This window comes from Brachypodium distachyon, chromosome 2 (assembly GCF_000005505.3).
Source record: "Brachypodium distachyon strain Bd21 chromosome 2, Brachypodium_distachyon_v3.0, whole genome shotgun sequence".
In the NCBI taxonomy this organism is placed as follows: domain Eukaryota; kingdom Viridiplantae; phylum Streptophyta; class Magnoliopsida; order Poales; family Poaceae; genus Brachypodium; species Brachypodium distachyon.
Window position 1 is genome coordinate 54,581,374 of NC_016132.3, and position 20,246 is coordinate 54,601,619.

Genomic DNA, 20,246 nt, shown 5'->3' on the forward strand with positions numbered 1-20,246 from the left:
ATGCGCACGATGGCCTCCAGCGGGGCCGTGGTGGTCGAAGGTGGTTGTACATGCCGGCGATGTTACATTGGCCGGAGGCAAGGAATGGGACGACGATGCGGAGTTGCCGACCTGGAGACAGATTGATGGGCGGGCACCCCATTTCACCCTTAATTTTTTCTGGATGAGAAGTAGGAAAATGGAAAGATTTAGATCAGCAATTAGGGTTTGAGAACACTTCTTGGTTTGTATTACTTGTTCATAATCTCCTAAAAGGACAAATCTAGACAAATAGAGGATAAACGAGGGCTCCTCTTTTAAAGATACCCTAACTGTCGTGTCCAAGGACAGATTGATATTGTACTATGGGTTTTGAAGAGTGCAACACCGCAAAGTCGTGATGCCACCGCACCAGAGAGGAATAAAAATTCAGAAGATTCTAATGGAGAAGAACTAAAAGGAAGAAATGAGCAGTTGGCACATCACACTAATACAAAAATGCTGGGAAAATGTACATAATCACATGCAATCCACGATTATCTCTCTCCAGGGTACGTCACAACCCACAACAACCGATCGAAACCTTGTTTTTATGCCAATTAAGAACAAAAAATAGATTGGGACAAAGCTACAAAACCGTAAAGAGATTACCGGCTCCAGTACCTGTCCACTCCACGGCAGCACTAACTCCCTCTGACCTCTGTACTACGTACAAAAAGGGAGGCTTCGGACTTCGGTTGCGCGGTCGCGAGTGCAGACGGCAGCGGCAGAGGAAGCGAGGATGGCATTGGCAGGAGGGGAGGCGCTGACCGCCGTGGACCACCGCGGCCACCCGGTCTCGCGGCGCTCCTCCGGCCGGTGGCCGGCCGCGCTCTTCGTCGTCGGTAGGAGACATCACGACACAAACTGCAGACACCGCCTCAGTAGCAAAATGGTTTTTGCACGTTGGTGAAGGCCGAAACTTGAACATCTATGTATGCAGGGGTGGAGGTCGCGGAGCGGTTCGCGTTCTCCGGCATCTCCGGGAACCTGATCACGTACCTGACCGGCCCGCTCGGGCAGTCGACGGCGGCTGCCGCAGCGGCCGTCAACGCGTGGTCAGGCACGGCCTTGCTGCTCCCGCTGCTCGGCGCCGCCGTCGCCGACTCCTGGCTCGGCCGGTACCGCACCATCGTCCACGCCTCGCTCCTCTACATCCTGGTTCGTGCTCGTAGCTAGCTAGGCTCCCAACGTTCAAGTAAGTGAAGCCACGGTTCAAAATCACTTTTCCTTGAACTGTTTCCAGGGACTAGCCATGCTCACCGTATCATCGGCGCAACCGGCGGCTGCGGCATGCGAGGGCAGTACCGTAGACTCGGCCGGATGCTCGGGGAACCTGCAGTCTGCTCTGCAAGTGGCCTTCTTCTACATCTCACTCTACCTGGTGGCATTTGCCTACGGCGGGCAGAAGCCCTGCGTCCTGGCGTTCGCCGCCGAGCAGTTCGACGGGAGCGACCCCGAGGAGCTCGCCGCGAGGGGCTCCTTCTTCAACTGGTGGTGCTTCGCCTCGTACGGCGGCAACGCCGTCACCGTCTCGGCCCTGAACTACGTTCAGGAAAGCGTAGGCTGGCAGTTCGGGTTCGGGATCCCCTGCGTCGCCATGGCACTCGCTCTCGCCGTCTTCTGGATGGGGGCCAAGACCTATCGCTTCTACCCTCCGGCGAGGAACGGCAGCCTGCTCGTGCAGCTCGGCGAGCCGCTTGTCGCGAGGATTCAGTCTTGGCGCCTGTCATGGCGTTCCAAGTAACCAAGTTCTTGTTTTCGCCTGAAAACTTCCCTTTAGCCAATTCTTCTGAACTGAACCTTCACTTGCTTGTTTGGCATGCAGATTACCTGACGACTCATTGCCCCTGCTTGCTAACGCTTCATCATCGTCATCATCCAAGGGAGACGATGGCAACACGGATTTTACTGATCATGAAGCCGCATCGCTGCTCAAATTGTTTCCGATATGGTCGGCCAGCCTGATCTACGCTGTTGTCTTGTCGCAGTGGTCTACTTTGTTCACCAAACAGGCGAGCACACTGGACAGGAGAGTAGGCAGCCTGGTGGTACCAGCTGCAGCCCTGCAAAACCTGAGCCCTGCTGCGGTGATGATCTTCCTGCCAATCTACGACCGAGTCTTCGTTCCACTAGCTAGGAAACACACGAAGAAACCTCACGGCATCACGATGTTGCAGAGGATCGGCGTCGGGTTGGCTATCTCGATCGTTGCCACGATCGTCGCCGCGCTGGTGGAGATGAAGAGGCTCAGGGTTGCAGAAGACCATGGCCTGCTGGATGAGCCCGGAGCTGTTGTGCCTATGAGCTTCTTGTGGGTGGTTCCTGAGTTGATCCTGTCTGGGTTGTCCAATGTGTTCGCGGCTGTTGGCTTGCAAGAATTCTTCTATGACCAGGTACCAGACTCTCTCCGCAGCTTGGGAGCAGCTCTGGCTTTGAGCATTGGTGGGGTTGGCAACTTCATCAGTAGCTTCCTGGTGTACGCCATTGATAAGGTGACCAGTAGCAGGGGAGAGAGCTGGTTCTCCAACAATCTCAACAGGGGGCATCTCGATTACTTCTTCTGGCTTCTTGCCGCGCTCAGTGCCTTGGGGTTCTCTGCTTACCTGCACTTTGCACGGCTTTATGTCCATAAGAAAAGGGACGCTGCAGTTTTAGTACAGTGATGGTACAAACAAAGATACAGAGTACAGGACAATTCAGTGTAACACCATGAAAAACCATGGCAAGCAGTAATAAAGGAAGCTTGTCACGGAAATTAAATTCAGTGTACAGTGATAGTACAGAGTTACAAGCACAGAACAATTCAGTGTAATTCTATGAAAAACCATGACAAGTACTAAATGCTCTATTTCCTTATGTTTCGATATATAAGGTGGAACGTCAAGTTAGATGGCAGCAAAACAGATCTGTATTTAGAATGTTCTTGAAAATGACCACTCACATGCAGCGAACATAATGTAGGAGTACAACACAAGAAATTTGTGCATAGTACTCACAATCTGCTGAAAGTAAAACATCGACAGCAACCAACAAAAGTCATCACACAACGTTTTAAGCCTTCAAACAGGAGATGCCAAAGAAGATACACAATGAGAATGTTGTTAAGATAGTTCGATGATATAACAGTACAAAATGGGTCATCTCATGATAAAACTTCATTTCAACTACTCTGATGCTATCAGCCGCAGCAACTCACAAAGACAACAAACAAAATTGTTTAGAGAAATTGACATAGCATCAATCCACATGCCATTAAGTGATTTCCTTTGCCGGGCACGAGAGGAGGCCAGGAGCAAGAATCTCCCAAATTTTCCTCCAAGTGAAAAAGATGGCCACGGTGTATTCACAATGCTTAATATCACCCATTTTGGCATCTTGGTGTGAATTTAAAATCAATTCTTCTGGCAGTGTTGGAGGTCTTCAATTGCATTCTTCCATTGCCAGGCACGCTGTTTTGCATCCTCAAATATGAACACTTTCTTTGGCTGTAAGAGAACTCAGTTAGGCGTGATAAAATAGAACATCTAGTATAAATACAAAGGACCAGTAACAGCAAAGAGGAATACCGTGCATATCCTAAAATGTGATGAGTTTGTTACTTGTACGTTGAGTTCACTTGGATCATCAGACCAAATAATATTCCCCTTGGTCTCCATTTTTGCAGGGTCAACACAGATCAATTGAGGTTTGTTGGTGAGTATCAGCTGAACCTTCTTATTTGATAGCTTATTAATCTTCTTCAACTTAGATATCAACACTACAGACTCACCAGGCTCCAGGAATTCCTGCCTGCCACATTGTTAAAGCAATATGCACTGACATGAATCACCTTACTTGCAGAAAAAATGTGACATGGAGCCGATCAATTCCCCCGTTTTCATTTTTCATTTCTCTCCTGTAAGTATAATAAAATGTTGTGATAGCCTGTATTTACCATCTAGAGTCGAAGGAGTCGATGGAAGCTAATTTAGATACATGGGACCGTACTTCAGAAGATGACGCGGCACCATTATTCCCAACAGGGACATGTTGGTTGACTGGTGCACTTCCCATGTGCGACAACCAATCTGAATCCTGAGTATCATCATCCTCATTTGCCTAAACGGGAAGATCATCAGAATGATGAAAACTGGAATTAATTGATAACATTTTCGAGCAAACTAATTGATTACATTGACATAAGTAAGATATCATACATTTTCCTCCACCGCGAGTTTTGGTGCACGTGTCTTCCTTATATTTTTCCAGTCAATGCCTCTGAAGAAAGGATGCTTCTTCAAGGAAGCATAACCATCAGGTCCAGCACCTGGCCGTTTGATTGGATCCATATCCTGCAGAATAAAAAGTTAAAAACAAGTCTATTTGTTGGAAATTTAAATTAGAGATCTAAGGTATGCTCTTGTTTTTTAGGCTACGATGGGCTCTATGAAAATTCATTATGCATTTGGAAGGCAGCTGTAGCTCATTTTTTTTATGGGAGCTGGACCTCATTATGAATAAGGATGCGAGTTAGTTATGCTACTGCCCTTTTCTATACCGAATTACCAGCACAGCATTATCTTTTGAAGAACAATGTAATTTATGCCCAAAGACAATCAAATACAAGTAATCCATATAATTGTATACCAGCAACTTGTCAACGAGATCTCTTGCTTCATCCGAAAAGTACTGAGGAAATCTGAGGTCCCTTGCTGTAATTCTCTGGAAAATCAACCACTCACTGGCATCCTTAAATGGTGAAGAGCCAGACAGCATTTGAAACAACGTGCAGCCCAATGCCCACAAATCATTTCTGCGAAGAACAAATAAAAAGTCCCATCAGAAAACTTGAATAAACCTCTGCTTGTATCACCAAAAAATGCGATTCTGTAGATTAACTGACAGAAAACTAGAATTTGAGGTCCATTATGGAAGATGGTTTTTCCCTTAAAGCAATGAGCTTAAGTTCTTCTTTCATAGCAGCTAAGGAATGCAACAAGAACTTAATGTCTTAAAAACTGGAATACCACAATCTTATGCACTTACACAAAATTCAAATATTTTTTTTGAACTACAAAATACAAATATTGACCTAACAAGACGCCTGTGATTCTGCTGATGGGACAGACAGACACTGGGAATGCATCTTGGCAAGTTATCGCAATTCACTCATACTCTCGCAGTGTCTGCTTTCATCTTAAAGTCTTTTATGACATGAAATTTTCAACTTTTGCTAGGCATCTATACTCCAGAAGCATGCGTAGTTGCACTTAGTCATCAAAAACATAAAGTCACATAAAAGATGATGTGTTGTAAAAATCAGAAAAACATATGAAATTGTACCAAGGAAGCAGGGTTTATTGGGGGCATCAGTATTTACTGATAATTAAGTAATTCACTTACCCAAAAGTTGCCGGGGCAGAGTTCAGGACCTCAGGTGGTACATATGCAGCTGTTCCAACAAATGTGCAGGCCCTCTCAGCTGTACGGAAAATATAGGACAAGCAGAATATTATGAACTAAACATCACAAATTCTAAGACAATATTCCTCAAAAAACAAAGAAATTGTAAGACAATCCAGCACTATATATGTTTATCTTACTAGTTGAATTTGGAAGGACTTTGATTGGAGTGTCCCTAGTAGGCTTCACGCTACCAAAATCAGCAATCTTGATGTGCCCATCAGAAGTCAGCAGTAAATTTTCTGGCTGAGACATCAAAACAATGTGAGCAACTCATTGTTCCTGATGCTATTGACTGGAAGACTAACATGCATCCCCATTACGATCTGCGCACCTTCACATCACGATGAATTAGGCCCACGCTATGCAAATACTCCAAAATATCAACAATTTCAGCAGCATAAAACCGTGCCTCGTCCTCAGACAGGCGACCTTTCTGCAAACAAAATCCATGCATAACAATCAAATGCAGAAGAGGAAATAACCGAACTGTAAGCAGATTGATACTAACCCGAATGATCTGGTCGAACAACTCCCCACCTTCGCACGACTCCAGCGCCATGTCTGCACAGTAAAACAAATGGCGTGTTGATCCAGGGTAACTAGCACTTCAGAACTAACATTGAAATGTGTCGAACTGTTTAATTGAAGGAAACAGAGACACTTACAGAGGGAGTAGGTATCCTGGAACGTGAAGAAGAGCCTGATGACGCCCGGGTGATCCAGCTGATCGAGCACGATGCGCTCCATCTTGACGTATGAGATCTTGTTCTCCTTGGTGATGAACTTCTTGTCCATGATCTTGAGCGCGTAGACGTTCCCCGTATCCTTCTTCTTCGCCCTCACAACCTGCCACCCATCGCACCCCAAAAAAACAAAATAAAATCAGCAACCGCAATTCCCACTATCCAGCCACGCGACCATCCAGAAAACTGAAAAAAAGAAGAAGGAAAACCGTCCCCTAACGTCGCATTCATCACCTTGGAGTAGGAGCCGACGCCGTAGATCCTGCCGAGCTCGAACTCGTCGACGGTGAACTGCTCCTGCGGCGCGCGGAAGGCGATCCCGCTGCCGCCGCCAGCGGCTGCCGCGGTGGGGGAAGCCGAGGCGGAGGCGGAAGAAGGGGAAGGCGCGAGGCGGAGCCTGGCGGCGAAGTCTCTCTCCATGTCGTCGTCGCCACCGACCGCCATTTGGCCGGAGCAATCGCGGGGGGCGGGCCGCTATCTATAGGCGGCGGTGGGGCAGGAGGGCGCGGGGTTCGAGGGCGCAATGGCGCGGCCTCCGATGGCGAAGGCAGTCAACGGGTGGAACCATCGGATTCGGCTTCGAAGGGTGGGAAAGCCGACGGCCGCAGCCTTCCCCTGCTGGGCTTGGGGTGCAGCGGAGGAAAGGAATCGAATCTAGCCACCACTCTACGGAGAGAGAGAGATGAACAGACTGCTGCAGAGAGGAGAGAGGGAGAGAGAGAGAGAGAGAGCTTTCCTTTCGTCCTGGCTTCCTTTGTTGCGTTGCGAGTCGTGTGAGAGGAATGATGGGGAGAATGGGCACGAAGTGATGGACCGAGGAATTGCGGTTCTTTTCCGTTTTTCTCTGGAGACTCGGTAACTGACGAAACTGGTTGAGCGAGCGGTGCATGCACAACCGCCTGCGCCGCGGAATTATTGCTTTCACGTGGTCAGGAAAGCACTTGAGATAAGGGATTGAGTGGCCGAACTCTTTTCGATGGATTTAATTTAAAGGGCTTCATAATTTGGTTCGTCGAAATACAAATAGTTTCAAAAAGTAAGCAAAAAAATCACTGTCAAAGCAAGTGGCGCCAGCAATTTGTATTTGTGCAATTTAGGGTTTCGGACGATGTTTTTTCTTTTCTTTTTTCATTCGACTTTTCGATCGGGTTTCATACAAAACATAGTTCGCCACACACTTACTGACATTAAACATTAGAGATATTTGGAAGTGGTAAGTAAAAGACTTTACAGACGACGTCTAGTGTTGTCACACACCATCTCAACACGAGCAACCGCTGAGTCTGGTTGAACCTTCACCAAAACGTCAAGCAACCTTGCTGCCTCGGTGCGATCGCACCCTTTCGCCTTCTTGCTTGTCTTGAATCCGTGCACATCGACAACATGAGAGAAGTGATGCTTCATCGTCGTTTGCTGCAGTATGGTAGCTCCAGACCGAATAATATCTCCATCAATCCCTGTTTGAAGCCCTGCAGTATTAATTTAGAAACGAGCAAGCATGCACTATCCCAACCGGTGAACAAATCAATTTCTTTCCAAAGCATGCCTGATTCTTGAGCTTCCAAATAGCCCAACACACCATAGCCAACCCAACAATTTGTACATTATGTGAAACGTGAACATGATTAGCAATCCACAAAAAAAAACTGAGTAAAACATGATGGTCTACAATTCAAGACCCACCACACACCTGATGTGTCGGGTTTCACACGATGTAGATGAAAACAAGTCACATTTGCAATTCAGAAGATAAACAACAAGTTTACGAATAGACTGGATAAACACCATCAGGGATTGTGCTCAAAAGGTTTTGTAGGTAATAGAACATAAGCCCCGAGTTTAAAATTGGTCAGATTCTTTTCTACGAGCGCAGTAGAATATGCCAAACAAGTACACTACAAAAAGGATATATGTATTTTGAATTGCTATCCCTTCGTATTTTGAAATTTGTCAGCAACATCGTGATTGGAAGTTCGCACTTTAGCATCGTGTTGTACATATGTATTTCAGTTCGGTGAGTTGCTTGCTGACAAGCACTCATGTGTTTCTTCACCTTGAAGATACAAAATTGTATTCTACCAGTATCAATTCTCTTTCGCAAGTGGATTATGCCATTACTTTCTCCTTTTTGGTAAGTGCTTGTTCGCCACAACTCTGACCTCACTTGTGCCGAATTATGTATGCCAAGAATCGTTTGATAGATTCTTTTGGTGGTATATTTTTTGTTGGTCTTGCATATTTTGTTGCGTGGATGTTTAGATTGTGCATCCTGATTATTTATAGCTTCGCTTCTGTCCCGCGTTGTCCAGTCGTTTTTTGTTAACCGTTGCTAGATTGTAAGCATTGTACTTGGTCTTTTATGGCCCTTGGTCCACGCAATGCATTGCAGATAGAAGCAGTTTATGTCCGGTCTAGGCTTTCAGTGGTTGTGTGCCCAACCCAAGAATTTTTCGGGGTCAGGAAAAGTCACTTGTTGGAGAGAAAAGTTAGAGCGAGACCAGAAAAAAAAGGATGAAAACACAATGCAACACGCCGGTTTTATGATGGTTGCCTGCTATACCTAGCGCTGAAAGTGTACCCAGAATGGAAGAGAATGCAAGCACCCCGGGCGTGCATAAAAACATGATGTTTTTTTTTGAAAGAACAACTTGATTTTTACGAGAGTATACTAATTAGTCTGTTCTAGAAAAGTTTTATTGGATGCCCCACACGATTGTCTTGTGGTCCATTGATTTGCTCTTTCAGGGATCCTTGACAAAGAGGAGCACATGCAAATAGTGCTGAGCACGACGAATACTATTGAATAAGATAAACAGAAGCAAATCTGGATATGTTGATATATTAGCGCCAACATTTCACAGGCATAATTTGGATATGTTAAAGCTAGAAGCAAATCCTGCCGGCACAAGCAGGTGTCATAAAGCTTGGATATTTTAGCTAGGATTGTATATGAACCAGGATACGCCATACGTGTCAATTTTTCATCTCCGGTCGTGCCAAGACGTTCCGCAGTCATACAGTAGTGTTCTGGAAGCAAATCAACGTCCAGTGTTGTCGGACAACAATTTGCAGGAAGTTCACAGACCGCCAGGAGGACAAATACATGCAATGTAATCTCTTCATTTGCAAAAACAATTATTTTTTCGTACGGATTTGCAAGTTTCCCCCCAGTAACAACAGCGGCACAAAAAAAGTGGAATCATATGGTCAAAGGATTAGCACGACAAAGGACCCCACGAGACAGCCTACAGACAGATAGCAAGGCACGCATCATTATTTCTTGCGTATCACATTGTACAAAGTAGCAGTGATGACCTGACCAGACCGGGCTTTCAGTTGTGTGCTCGAGAAATTCTCTAGGGTAACAAACAAAAAAGTCAGTGGTGAGTGAAAAAAAAGCTAGAGAATGACAAGGCTTCAGGCGCACTGCAACTGCAAGTAGGCAACGCACCAGTTTCATGGCGACTTGCATATACTCTTCACGGTGCTGAAAGCGAGAGAGGGTGGTCATGGCCGGGTTTTTATATTTCGAAGACTGAGTTAAACAGCAGTATGAGTATTCTAATTCCACCGAGTATAACGGTTTACCTGATACTATCAACAAAGGTTGCTCTAGTTTAAGTTTAGCCAGGAACAATTAGCGATATCAAACTATGCTTAAGCCCGATCTGTTACCCTGAAGCCGCTAGCAGACGAAGAACACTCAGGTTTCGCAGGTCGCTGGGAATCATTGACAAGACTACTACAAAAGGGAATCATCATCCACCTCAGGTTCTGAAATTGGCGTGCATCTCTGAAGAGTTCAAAGCATGAGTCCTGCAGTTCAGCTGACCATGGGGATTCAGCGAAACATTACCAATTTTAGCCGAGATAAAGAGCAACAGTACCAAACCATACTTAAGCATATTGTTTAACACATGGAGTGAACCACTGAATCTCAGCGCAACCTTATTGTGATTGTGATCACTGGCAATTCTCCCAACTTCTCCTGTTCCGTTAAGGCGCCAAAATCCTCGGCAATATCATCATCCATCACGGTTCTCAAGCGCTGAAACATGAATGCATCGCCAACACTGTGAATATAGTGATGCATCCTGCAGTTTCAGCTCACCATGCCCGAGTAGACCAACATCTGACCGTGGGTCTCACTGCATAACTCATAGAAACCCTTAACACCAAGAGGATTTAGAGCGCAAGGAGTAAGCACCAAGGGTTTCAAGACATGATCTGAACATGTCAAAGATAGATACTGGCAGCAATGTGAGTTTGGGTAGAGTTACGAAGCAAAGCATCAGATGAGCAAATCTTGTTTGTATAAGCGGCTATGGTACAATGTGGCTGTTTTAGCCAGGACTGCATCTAATCCAGGATAGATGCCAATGTCATGCTGTTTTGCATTCGTAGTCAATATCAAAGCAAGAATTGTTATCTGATGACAACTTACATGAAGTATACATGGTCTGACTGAAGTGTGCAAGTCCATGTCATCAGTATACTGACATGACTCTAGTACATGACTTTTCTTTTTCTTTTTTGCGAACAAGTACATGACATTTCTTGCTTGCTTTCGCAGCTGTAAATACTAAGAAAATATATTTACAAATGACATGCTTCACCAATCAATGGGAGCTTGAACAAATGCACTCGATTAAGCAATTCAGGTCTACAACTCTTTACATTGAAGATAGGAAGTCCTGAGTCGTCAACCTTTCTTTATAAATTGATTAACTCATGAAAAGGGTTTGGAAAACTTGAGCCTAGAGACATGGAAGGCTAACGGCTCACTGATACAAACTTAAGACCTGCAAAAATTCAGATGATGAATGCAATTGCAATGACAAAATTCGTCATGCCCAAAATTGACCAAAAAATCCTGTAGTAAGCATGCAGAGTGGTATATAGCCACTTCCCTAGTTGCACATTCTGGTTAATCATCAAAGGCCGACACCAGTTCCGGCACCGGCTCAGGCACTGTGGGAAGCACCGGGTAGTTCCGTGAGAAGCAGGCGTCGCAGAGCTCACCCGCCTCATCTCCGTAGATGCTGTGGAGCTTGTCAAGCGAGAGGAAGCCGAGTGAGTCGCAACCGATCGCCCTGCGCACGCCCTCAATGTCCATCCTGTTCGATATCAGCTCGCCCTCGCTTGGCGTGTCGATGCCATAAAGGCATGAGCCGATGACCGGGGGACTAGAGATGCGCATGTGCACCTCGCGTGCTCCGGCGTCCCGGAGCAGGCGGACAATCTTGCTCGAGGTGGTGCCACGCACAATCGAGTCGTCGACGACGACCACGCTCTTGCCCGCGATGACGCCACGCACTGGCGCGAGCTTAAGCTTGACGGCGAGGTCGCGGATCGCCTGCGTCGGCTGGATGAAGCTGCGGCCGCTGTAGTGCCACCGGATGAGGCCCTGCTGGAACTCGAGCCCCGAAGCCTGTGCGAAGCCGAGCGCCGCGTAGAACCCCGAATCTGGCACTGGGATGACGACGTCCGCAGTGGGGGCAGGGGACTCCTCGGCGAGAGCGCGGCCGTAGGCGGTGCGTCGCTCGTGGACAGCGTGGCCGAAGACGATAGAGTTGGGCAAGGCGAAGTAGATGTGCTCGAAGACGCAGGACTTGCGTGGGCGGTGCGGGACGAGGCAGGCCGAGGACATCGACATGTCGCGGCGGTCGACGACGACGACCTCCCCTGGCTCCACCTCTCGCTCGTACACGGCGTCGATGAGGTCGAGCGCGCAGGTCTCTGACGCGAACACGACGGCGCCGTTTGGACGGCGGCCCATGACCAGCGGCCGGAAGCCGAACGGGTCGCGCACGGCGAAGAGCTTGTCCGCAGTCAGGAACAACAGGGAGTAGGCGCCGGCGAGGCGCTCGCAGGCGTCGCAGATTCGGGCAAGCAGCGGGCGCGAGAGCGACGTGGCGATGAGGTGCAGGATGACCTCCGTGTCGGAGGAAGTGTTGAAGATGGAGCCCTGCGCCTCCAGCTTGTTGCGCAGCGACTGGTAGTTGACGAGGTTCCCGTTGTGCGCCACGGCGAGCTGACCGAACCGGTACCCGGCATGGAAGGGCTGCACGTTGCGCAGCGAGGCGGCGGCGCCGGAGGTGGAGTAGCGCACGTGGCCGATGGCGGACCGGCCGGGGAGGCCGGCGAGGCGGGCCGGGTCCCCGAACACGTCGCCCACGAGCCCCAGCCCCGTCACCGTCTTGATATCGCCATCGTCCCCAGAGGCGGAGATGCCGGCGCCCTCCTCCCCGCGGTGCTGCAGCTTCTGCAGGCCGAGGTAGCAGAGCGACGAGGCGTCCGGGTCGCCGACGACGCCGAACACGCCGCACTCCTCGCGGGGGTGGTCGTCGCTGTCGTCGTCGTAATTGAAGGGCGTGAGGCGGTCGGGCGAGGCCCGCGCCGGCGCAGGCGCGCGGTGGCGCCGCGCGAGGAGCGAGGGGCCGGCGGAGCACCTGAGCTGGTAGTGGATGGGGGATGGAACGGGGGCGGTGCGGGGGAGGAGGAGGCGGGAGGATGCTGTGGTGGTCGGGGCCGCGGTGGCGGCGGCGGCGGCGGCGGCCATTCGTGGGGGTGCGGGAGTGTGGGAGGGCGAGGGCTTCCGGAGGATGCCCTCCCGGACGCACGTGAACGGACAGGATTTAAAGGCAGACTGCAGGCGTGTGGAGGCCGAATTCCAACGGACCGTAGCAGTCTCGTAAATTCGATCAGTCCTTCGAGAGAAAAATAAATACGAGGGGTCAACTGATTCCAAAATTGACTCATGCATATCTTCGTTTGCTTGTTTCTTTCAAATTGTTTTGTAATATAATCAATACTACGTTTGATTCCCTGTCCGGATTAAAATGACGACATAATCTATTTATGCGTTGGTTTGCTTGCTTCTTCTTTTTTTCTTTCTAGTTTTGCTTTATTTTGTTTGCTTGTGCATTCCCAATTATTCTATTGCTTGTTTGTTTCCAAATTTGGGCGGTCGATGCATGGTTCCTTCCTGTGTTCGTCGCATGATGCAAACCCAAGGCTCGTGTATCCACACAATTGTGTGTGCATTCCCATCAATGGCACCTCCAACCTTGTGTTTTCAATCCTTCCAAAGTCTCTTCATGGTTATATGATTTTTCAATAAATACTGCCCAGAATTAATTAAAAGTGTTTTAGGCTAGCAATGATGTCCAGCTTACACATGGAAGAAATTAGATGTGTCATATCACAACTTTGACCACTACTCAACGCCTTTATTAGTTTTTTTGTTTAATTTGATGCACGACACCACAATTTTAGCGAATTCGAAAACGTCAGCGCAATTCTCATCATTTGAATTTTTTTACTGCATTGGTATCTTTCAACCCAATGGAGTGACATTTTTTGAAGAATCTACAGAATTGCAGTGGTCTTTTTCAAAAGATGAAAATTGCATTGGCATTTTTTGTGTTTGCCAAAATTACATTGAACATAAGTATCGATGATTTAGTACAAAGTTATATTTTTTTACTAATTTCAAGACCTTTGTTATGGATAGAAGGGAGTAACAGTTTTATCACAACGTCCTCAAAATTTACTGTAGAAGATACGTAGTACTCCCTCCGACTTAATACGAGACAGAGGGAGTACTAGAATAGAAATGAACTCTTTCTTCGGTGCCACAATCCGTATCTCTAAATTCAACATTTTACGCCTGCCTTTATGTATTCGTGTTCTCCATTCGAGGAGCGAACCGGGAAATCCATGGCCAGTTTTGATGATTCGCTTGACTACTGTGCTTTGCATTTTGAGCAGCCGCCAAATGAACAGAAACCAACTTTGGACTAGTACAACGATGCATATTTCAGCGATCAAATCTTGACTGTCCGTTAAATTATGCATCCGCCTGGGCCGCAAAGATGCACGCACTACCACTAGGCACACTAGTTTTTTTTTGTTTTTTTTGAGAAAGTAGTCTTAATCAAGACGGCTCCCGAGTCTGCTGCTAGTTTGGGGTGGGCTCGAGAACGCAGGCCCACCTTGCGCTGACACATGGGCGCACCGCTGATCCCACCTGACCGCTAGCCCGGTTGGTCTGGACAAGTGGTGTGGGCCTGTGGGTCATGGTCCTTTCGTGTCATGAAGCGCCCTGCGGTCCCACCAGATTTTTGAAAAGGCACGGATTGCAAGTTCGTTTCAGCGGAGTACTATGTCAGATTTGATACGGGCCACGCCGCAGCTGTACTGGAGTAGATTTTCCTTTCGGAACGCAGAAAATCGGCAAAGAAGATAGCTTTGCCATGGAGGAGTAGGTGTTGTCCGGAATTCATGCTTCCCCCTTTTTTTTCCCTTCTCGAAGAGGGAGAAGAATTGTCTGGAGACGGCCGTCATTGTCGAATCTAAAGTTCTCTCCTCATCCGGATGACGGGGAATCAAAGAGGAGGCGCGGCGGCATCTCGCGGAACTCTCAGCGCCGCCCGTTGGCTCGAGTGGTGGTCAGCCGGCGTCTCATCCGTTCGTCTCCCGTACGAGTACTTGGCTGTCGTCGTCTCGTCCGTGCGCCGCTACCGTATGCGAGAAGACGATGTGCGGTGCGGCCCCTGGAGTCCTGGACAAGGCCAGGCCATCTGCGAGGCGTCCCCTGCTGCTTGTTTGATGAGCTGGTCATCGTGGCACTGGCACAAACTCGCACATGACTTCTCTGACGCCGGGCTCTCTGGTCTCTAGCGTGGGTCAAAAAATTGAGCTGTCTAATTGTCTTCGGGTGAAAAATTTGTTGGGCCGGTCCAAGGTGCTTGCCCGTCAGAGACAAGGCCTCGTCTTGTCTTCTCCCTGGCCGAAATTCGGTGATGGGCCCGAATCGTCGCGTACGGGACGAGATGTCTGAGAAATGGTTGGTTTACTCCTCTAAAAAAAAAAGAGAAATGGTTGGTTTACATGGGCTGTAGATCCGCTAAAAAAACATGGGCTGTGGTTCCTAAAATAAGGGGCTGAGAGTCCGTGACTGCAGTCCAGGTCGTGTCGTTTTGTCGATCACTTTTTCTTCGCATGGGGCGATGGCGATCGCAGCAAGTTCCGGTTTGGGTCTATCCGGGGACAACTTTAGCTGCATACCCCCGCTGTTTGGTTGCATACCGCCTTGGCTCAGATAATGAAGTCGACACAAAAATCACTGAACTCGTCGCCACTCAGACTGCCGCCTTGCGGCTGCCCAATCAATTGCTGCAGTATTAAAACCTTGAGCTTTTCCATATAAAAAGAAGAGAAATTCCCTGCAGGAGGAAGTGGGTGTGCCCACGATAGCCGGCGGCTAGGGACGTACCTCTCGTGCCGTATCTCAGGCGCAAAAAGGTTGCACTAGACAATTGGCACTGGCAGGCAGCCCGGCCGGCCATAGTGTTTCTGTTTGTCTCTGTCTTGTGGAGTTGTGATCGTCTCGAGGTGACGGCTCTCGCTCGTCCCAACGACCGGCAGAAAGAGGCCAACGGCACAAGTGCGAGAGGAGCGAAACGAGCTAGCATTTTGCCTTGTCTCTCCTGTCTCCTGAACGCTTGGGCCCGCTCCGGCGGCAAGGGGCTTTCTTCTTCCCTGGAGGGATGAGACGAATCCGAAATGTCCGCGACGAGAGGAGATCTGGATCGCGCGCTGGGCAAAACGCATGTGGAGAGGCGCTGTCGTTGATGCTGACCTGGGTCTGCAAGGTCATGTTACCTTTCTCGACAAGTTTACTGACGATTGGAGTAGTTCTTGTCTCTCTACTCTCTCTAACAATGCTTCTGCTATGCCCACACGGAGATTGTAGCTCTGACCAAGGCATCAAAGCCCGTCCTAGAATAAAAACACCACGCACACGTGTTCTCTATACACACCCCGCTACATTGACACGCTCACCAAACAAAAACTGAAAACTGGAGAATCGAGATTGACAACTTCAAAACGGACGTTTCACCGTGGATCGATACGCCATTCTTTTTTCATTGCAAGGATAATTTGCTTTATTGAGACATGTATGATGTTGAACCTATGATTTGATCTCTTGTGAGCTAAGAGTTTTCACAGAACCGTGTTAGAACTCATGGGGCATCCAGACTCCCACTACCGACACTGTTCCATACAACCCTAGTTTCATGCTCTCTCTCCAAGAAAAGAACACTTCCATATCATCGCTCTTGGCAGCGAGGACATGAGTCCCCTCCTGGATGCGCGTTGTCGTGCAGTTTAATGTTGAGGTTTTCCCCACTCTTAATCCACTTCATCGACGATGACCTTGTCAGCACGTAGAATAGGGCATGGGGTCATTCCGTCACCGTTCAGTGGATTTGATTTTGTCTTCGTATTTTGCAGATGGTCTTCCTGTCTCCCTTCTTCTTATCAAATTGGCAAGGTTCGATCAATTGGACTTTGTTTCGGAGCTACTGAGGTTAGATCTCACCAGATATATACATATGTCCGGATCTAGGGGTGGTTATCCCGGAAACTCCGTCGCCTTCTTTTCCAGAAAGGTGCCTTGTTTCTCAAATTGTTGTCGCCGATGTCTTCTAGCTCTGATTGGCGAGGTTTGACCAGGTGTGACTTTGTTGCGGAGTTAGTGAGGTTGGGTCTCACTGAGTGTCTGGTTGGATATGGAGTGGTCATCGAACCTTTTTCGTAGTCTTATTTTCGGGAAGGCGACATGTTTCTCAAACCGTTGCCGTCGATGTCTTCTGGCTCCAACCGACAATGTTCGACCAATTTTGACTTTGTTGTGGGTCTAGTGAGGTTGGTTCTCCCCTTTGTTTGGCCGGACCCCTCTTTGCTGCCTTCTTCTCCAAAACAACGACCTGTTCGCAGATCGCTGTCAACAATGTCTTGTGCCGGCCGGCGAATTCCAGTTATTTTCTACCTTAAACATGGTTTTGAGGTTCGGAACCGTCATCGAGCTTCGCTTGTGATGCGCCGCCGCTGAGTGTAGAAAGAAGACGATGTCGTTTTCCCCAAGACTTGTTTATAATTTCATGGTACCCCTCCTCCATTGGACTAGTTTTAACATTTATCATTATACGGTGAAAACTTTACGACTAAGATTTCAACTAAGGTGCACACGGCAAAAATACAAGCTTCACTTGCCCGTGAGATTTTATATGTTGGTCGCCAAGCCCAAACTTAAGTCGAGCACGGCACTTCATAGGGGAGCGATACGTGTACCCATTCATGTACTCGAAGCGATGTCAAAGCAAGCAAACCCGACCCGAACATAAAACGAAAATGGAAACGGGGGGGCGGCGTAAATTCCAAATTCTCCACCCCCCTTTGCCTTGCTTTCGCCACCTCTCTCTCCTCCCTCCATCAATTTCCCAACGCCATCGTGCACATCGCCGGGCACGACAAACACACCCAGCTCCTCCAAATCCAAATCCGAGCAAAGACAAACCCGGAGCCGCGCTCGCCTCAAATCAAATGCGCCGGCCACGCGCCGCCGCATGCCGCCGATGAGCCCCGCCGTGACGGACGCCGGCGGCGACCTCTTCGCCGCCAACCTCAAGGGCGCGCTCCTCGCCGTCGCCTCCTCCGCCTTCGTCGGGGTCAGCTTCATCGTCAAGAAGAAGGGCCTCCGCCGCGCCGGCTCCACCGGCTCCCGAGCAGGTCTGAGCCCGTCCCAGCGGCGCCTTTTCCCTTTCGTTTTTCCTGTTGCAACTCTAGGTCTTTCTGGTTCTTAGCGAGAGAGGCGGATACTTCGTGCCCAATCTCGCCAATTCCATGTAACAGGTGATGTGACCTTCGTTTGTCTTGTTGAGAATTGCAGGTGTCGGAGGGTATGGGTACCTCGTGGAGCCGCTCTGGTGGGTCGGGATGGTCACCAGTATGCCTTCGCCATCCTACTGTCCTACATCTGTTCTTAATCATGAGGGAATTGGATTGAAACGTCTCTTTAACACTGTAACTTTTCAGTGCTCGTTGGGGAGATAGCCAACTTCGTGGCTTACATGTTTGCGCCAGCCGTCCTCGTCGCTCCGCTGGGCGCACTCAGCATTATTGTCAGGTGCAATGGCGCATACATTAGTTCATCTGTATAGCATTGCGAATTCAGTTGTCCGGCTTCTGTTCTAATATGCGCATCTGTGTGTTTCTGTGGTGATTTGTTGGGGACAGTGCCGTTCTAGCCCATTTCATGTTGAACGAGAAGTTGCAGCGGGTGGGCGTCCTGGGCTGCGTTCTCTGTATTGTTGGGTCAACGGTGATCATCCTCCATGCTCCCCAGGAGAGGACCCCAAGCTCGGTGGAGCAGATTTGGCACTTGGCAACACAACCTAGTAAATTCCCATGCTACCTCCATTCAGCTATTCGCCATAAAAATTGTGCTCGCATTTTGACATGTGTGTTTGCAATGTTATTGCAGCCTTCCTTTGCTATGCTGCTTTGGCAGTAGCTGTGTCGTTGCTTCTTATGCTATATTGCGCTCCACGGTATGGGCAGACGAATATAATGGTGTACGTTGGTATTTGCTCAGCTATTGGATCCCTGACGGTAAGTGTTTTGCATGACTGTGACTCTGGTTCTTATTTGCTCAGTTGTGTGACATTTGATACTGTGTGTTGTTAGGTAATGAGCATCAAGGCTGTGGGCATTGCCGTTAAACTTACCATTCAGGGAATAAACCAGGCGGGGTATTTCCAGACATGGCTGTTTGTAACGGTTTCAGCAACATGCTTAGTCATTCAGTTGATTTACCTGAACAAGGTACACCCAGTGCCTGATCATTATACATAAACATGAAAATTGTATGCATAGCAAAATGTAAATATGCTACACTTAAAGTTGCCACTTGTCGGTGGCTCCCTTAGAGATGGTGTCTCAAGCTCTGCTGATTACATCCTAATAGACTCTTATCAAAGCATCATTGTGTACCACCTCAGCTAGAATATAGCATTTCCAGAGGTTACATCTCAATTGCTAGCTCATGTAATTTTGCTGATACTGCTTATTATGTTAATTTCAGGCATTGGATACTTTCAATACAGCACTTGTCTCTCCCATTTATTATGCCATGTTCACAACCCTCACTATTTTAGCAAGTGCCATAATGTTCAAGGTGAGCAAATGTTCTTTTAATATATAACAAGGCATCCGGTATTCTTGTGATCTTGTCCCCTGTGTTAACTGGTTAGTTCACTTCTGTTTTGTGACTATCCAGGACTGGTCTGGGCAGAGTGCAAGCATTATTGCCTCCGAGATTTGTGGCTTTCTTACAGTTCTTGCTGGTACCGTGGTGCTACATTCTACTAGAGAACCCGATCAAACTCTATCTGGAGGTAGATGCTTGTGAGCTTGGCACAATGGCACCACAACTTTTTTTTTCCCAACACGCTAACCATTTCTCTCTCTGTATATCACTGCAGACCTTTACACGCCTCTCCCTCCGACAATATATTGGCACATCCAAGGAAATGGCGATATAGGGAAACAAAAAGAGGATGACTCGCTTCCCTGTGACTTTATCACCGTCGTGCGCCAAGACTACTTTGTCTAGGAATTTTTCAGATTTGCTATTTCCTAGACCTTCATGTGGAGATTGGAGACTGAAGCCTGCTGTCCACATATTCCCCTCAAGACCATCTTGATGCCAACACCCAACGAGTCATGAAATTTTGCAGAAATCATTCGTGATCAACCAGTTATATCTGAGCTAAAGGCCACACGGTTACTTCTGGACTCTAGCGTCATATCGCTGTGGAGATGTTGTAGGAGGTTCGTCGGTTATGTAGATCCTTTTTCTGCCGCATGTGAATATCAAGCACACAAGGCTTGCTTTATTGGTGTGACATCTTGTTCCTTGAGTGCAAGTCGATGCATTTGAGGTTTACATTGTACAGTCCATCGTGTGTATCTGTCTGTCAGAAGTAGAACTTGTTCATTTCACCTAGGTGGTCATTCGTTTTGCCCGTGCTGGTGCATAATTATTTGAAGTTTTAAATTTCACAATCACTCCTAAATGCTGAAAATGTTTACGTGAACAGGGGATGACATAAATAGTTGTCACAAAACGGCATGGAACAGAAAACTAGTCATTTGCCACATGCCAGACATAACGGGCACGAATGG

At 48.1% G+C, this 20,246-nt stretch overlaps 4 protein-coding genes across 5 annotated transcripts; 2 read left to right on the plus strand and 2 right to left on the minus strand.

Moving 5' to 3' along the window:
* The first annotated feature begins 211 nt into the window (after positions 1-211).
* LOC100836126 (protein NRT1/ PTR FAMILY 5.10) lies at positions 212-2,781 on the plus strand. Its single transcript, XM_003564690.4, has 4 exons — positions 212-863; positions 962-1,179; positions 1,265-1,761; positions 1,847-2,781. The coding sequence occupies exons 1-4, from the start codon at positions 761-763 to the stop codon at positions 2,682-2,684; spliced, it is 1,656 nt and encodes a 551-aa protein (XP_003564738.1). The 5' UTR covers positions 212-760; the 3' UTR covers positions 2,685-2,781.
* Positions 2,782-3,049: 268 nt separating this feature from the next.
* Positions 3,050-7,064, minus strand: LOC100835821 (3-phosphoinositide-dependent protein kinase 2). 2 transcript variants are annotated; one of them, XR_002962896.1, is made up of 11 exons: positions 6,444-7,064; positions 6,132-6,312; positions 5,975-6,027; positions 5,798-5,899; positions 5,604-5,709; positions 5,404-5,482; positions 4,648-4,813; positions 4,218-4,352; positions 4,009-4,119; positions 3,588-3,916; positions 3,050-3,506 (listed from the first exon to the last, which is right to left on the minus strand). XR_002962896.1 is itself a non-coding variant. In XM_003564689.4 (11 exons), the coding sequence occupies exons 1-11, from the start codon at positions 6,651-6,653 to the stop codon at positions 3,414-3,416; spliced, it is 1,512 nt and encodes a 503-aa protein (XP_003564737.1). In that variant the 5' UTR covers positions 6,654-7,057; the 3' UTR covers positions 3,050-3,413. The 2 variants fall into 2 exon arrangements, 1 of the variants encoding a protein (XP_003564737.1); XM_003564689.4 differs by having other exon boundaries at positions 3,588-3,810; positions 3,956-4,119; positions 6,444-7,057.
* A 3,551-nt stretch (positions 7,065-10,615) lies between these two features.
* On the minus strand, positions 10,616-12,826 carry LOC100836433 (amidophosphoribosyltransferase, chloroplastic). Its single transcript, XM_003564691.4, has one exon. It carries the CDS (start codon positions 12,769-12,771, stop codon positions 11,137-11,139), a length of 1,635 nt encoding a protein of 544 aa, XP_003564739.1. The 5' UTR covers positions 12,772-12,826; the 3' UTR covers positions 10,616-11,136.
* Positions 12,827-17,435: 4,609 nt separating this feature from the next.
* LOC100836744 (probable magnesium transporter NIPA6) lies at positions 17,436-20,075 on the plus strand. Its single transcript, XM_003564692.4, has 9 exons — positions 17,436-17,789; positions 17,950-18,006; positions 18,096-18,186; positions 18,297-18,457; positions 18,544-18,671; positions 18,747-18,884; positions 19,144-19,236; positions 19,339-19,456; positions 19,544-20,075. Exons 1-9 carry the CDS (start codon positions 17,627-17,629, stop codon positions 19,672-19,674), a joined length of 1,080 nt encoding a protein of 359 aa, XP_003564740.1. The 5' UTR covers positions 17,436-17,626; the 3' UTR covers positions 19,675-20,075.
* The last annotated feature ends 171 nt before the right edge of the window (positions 20,076-20,246 follow it).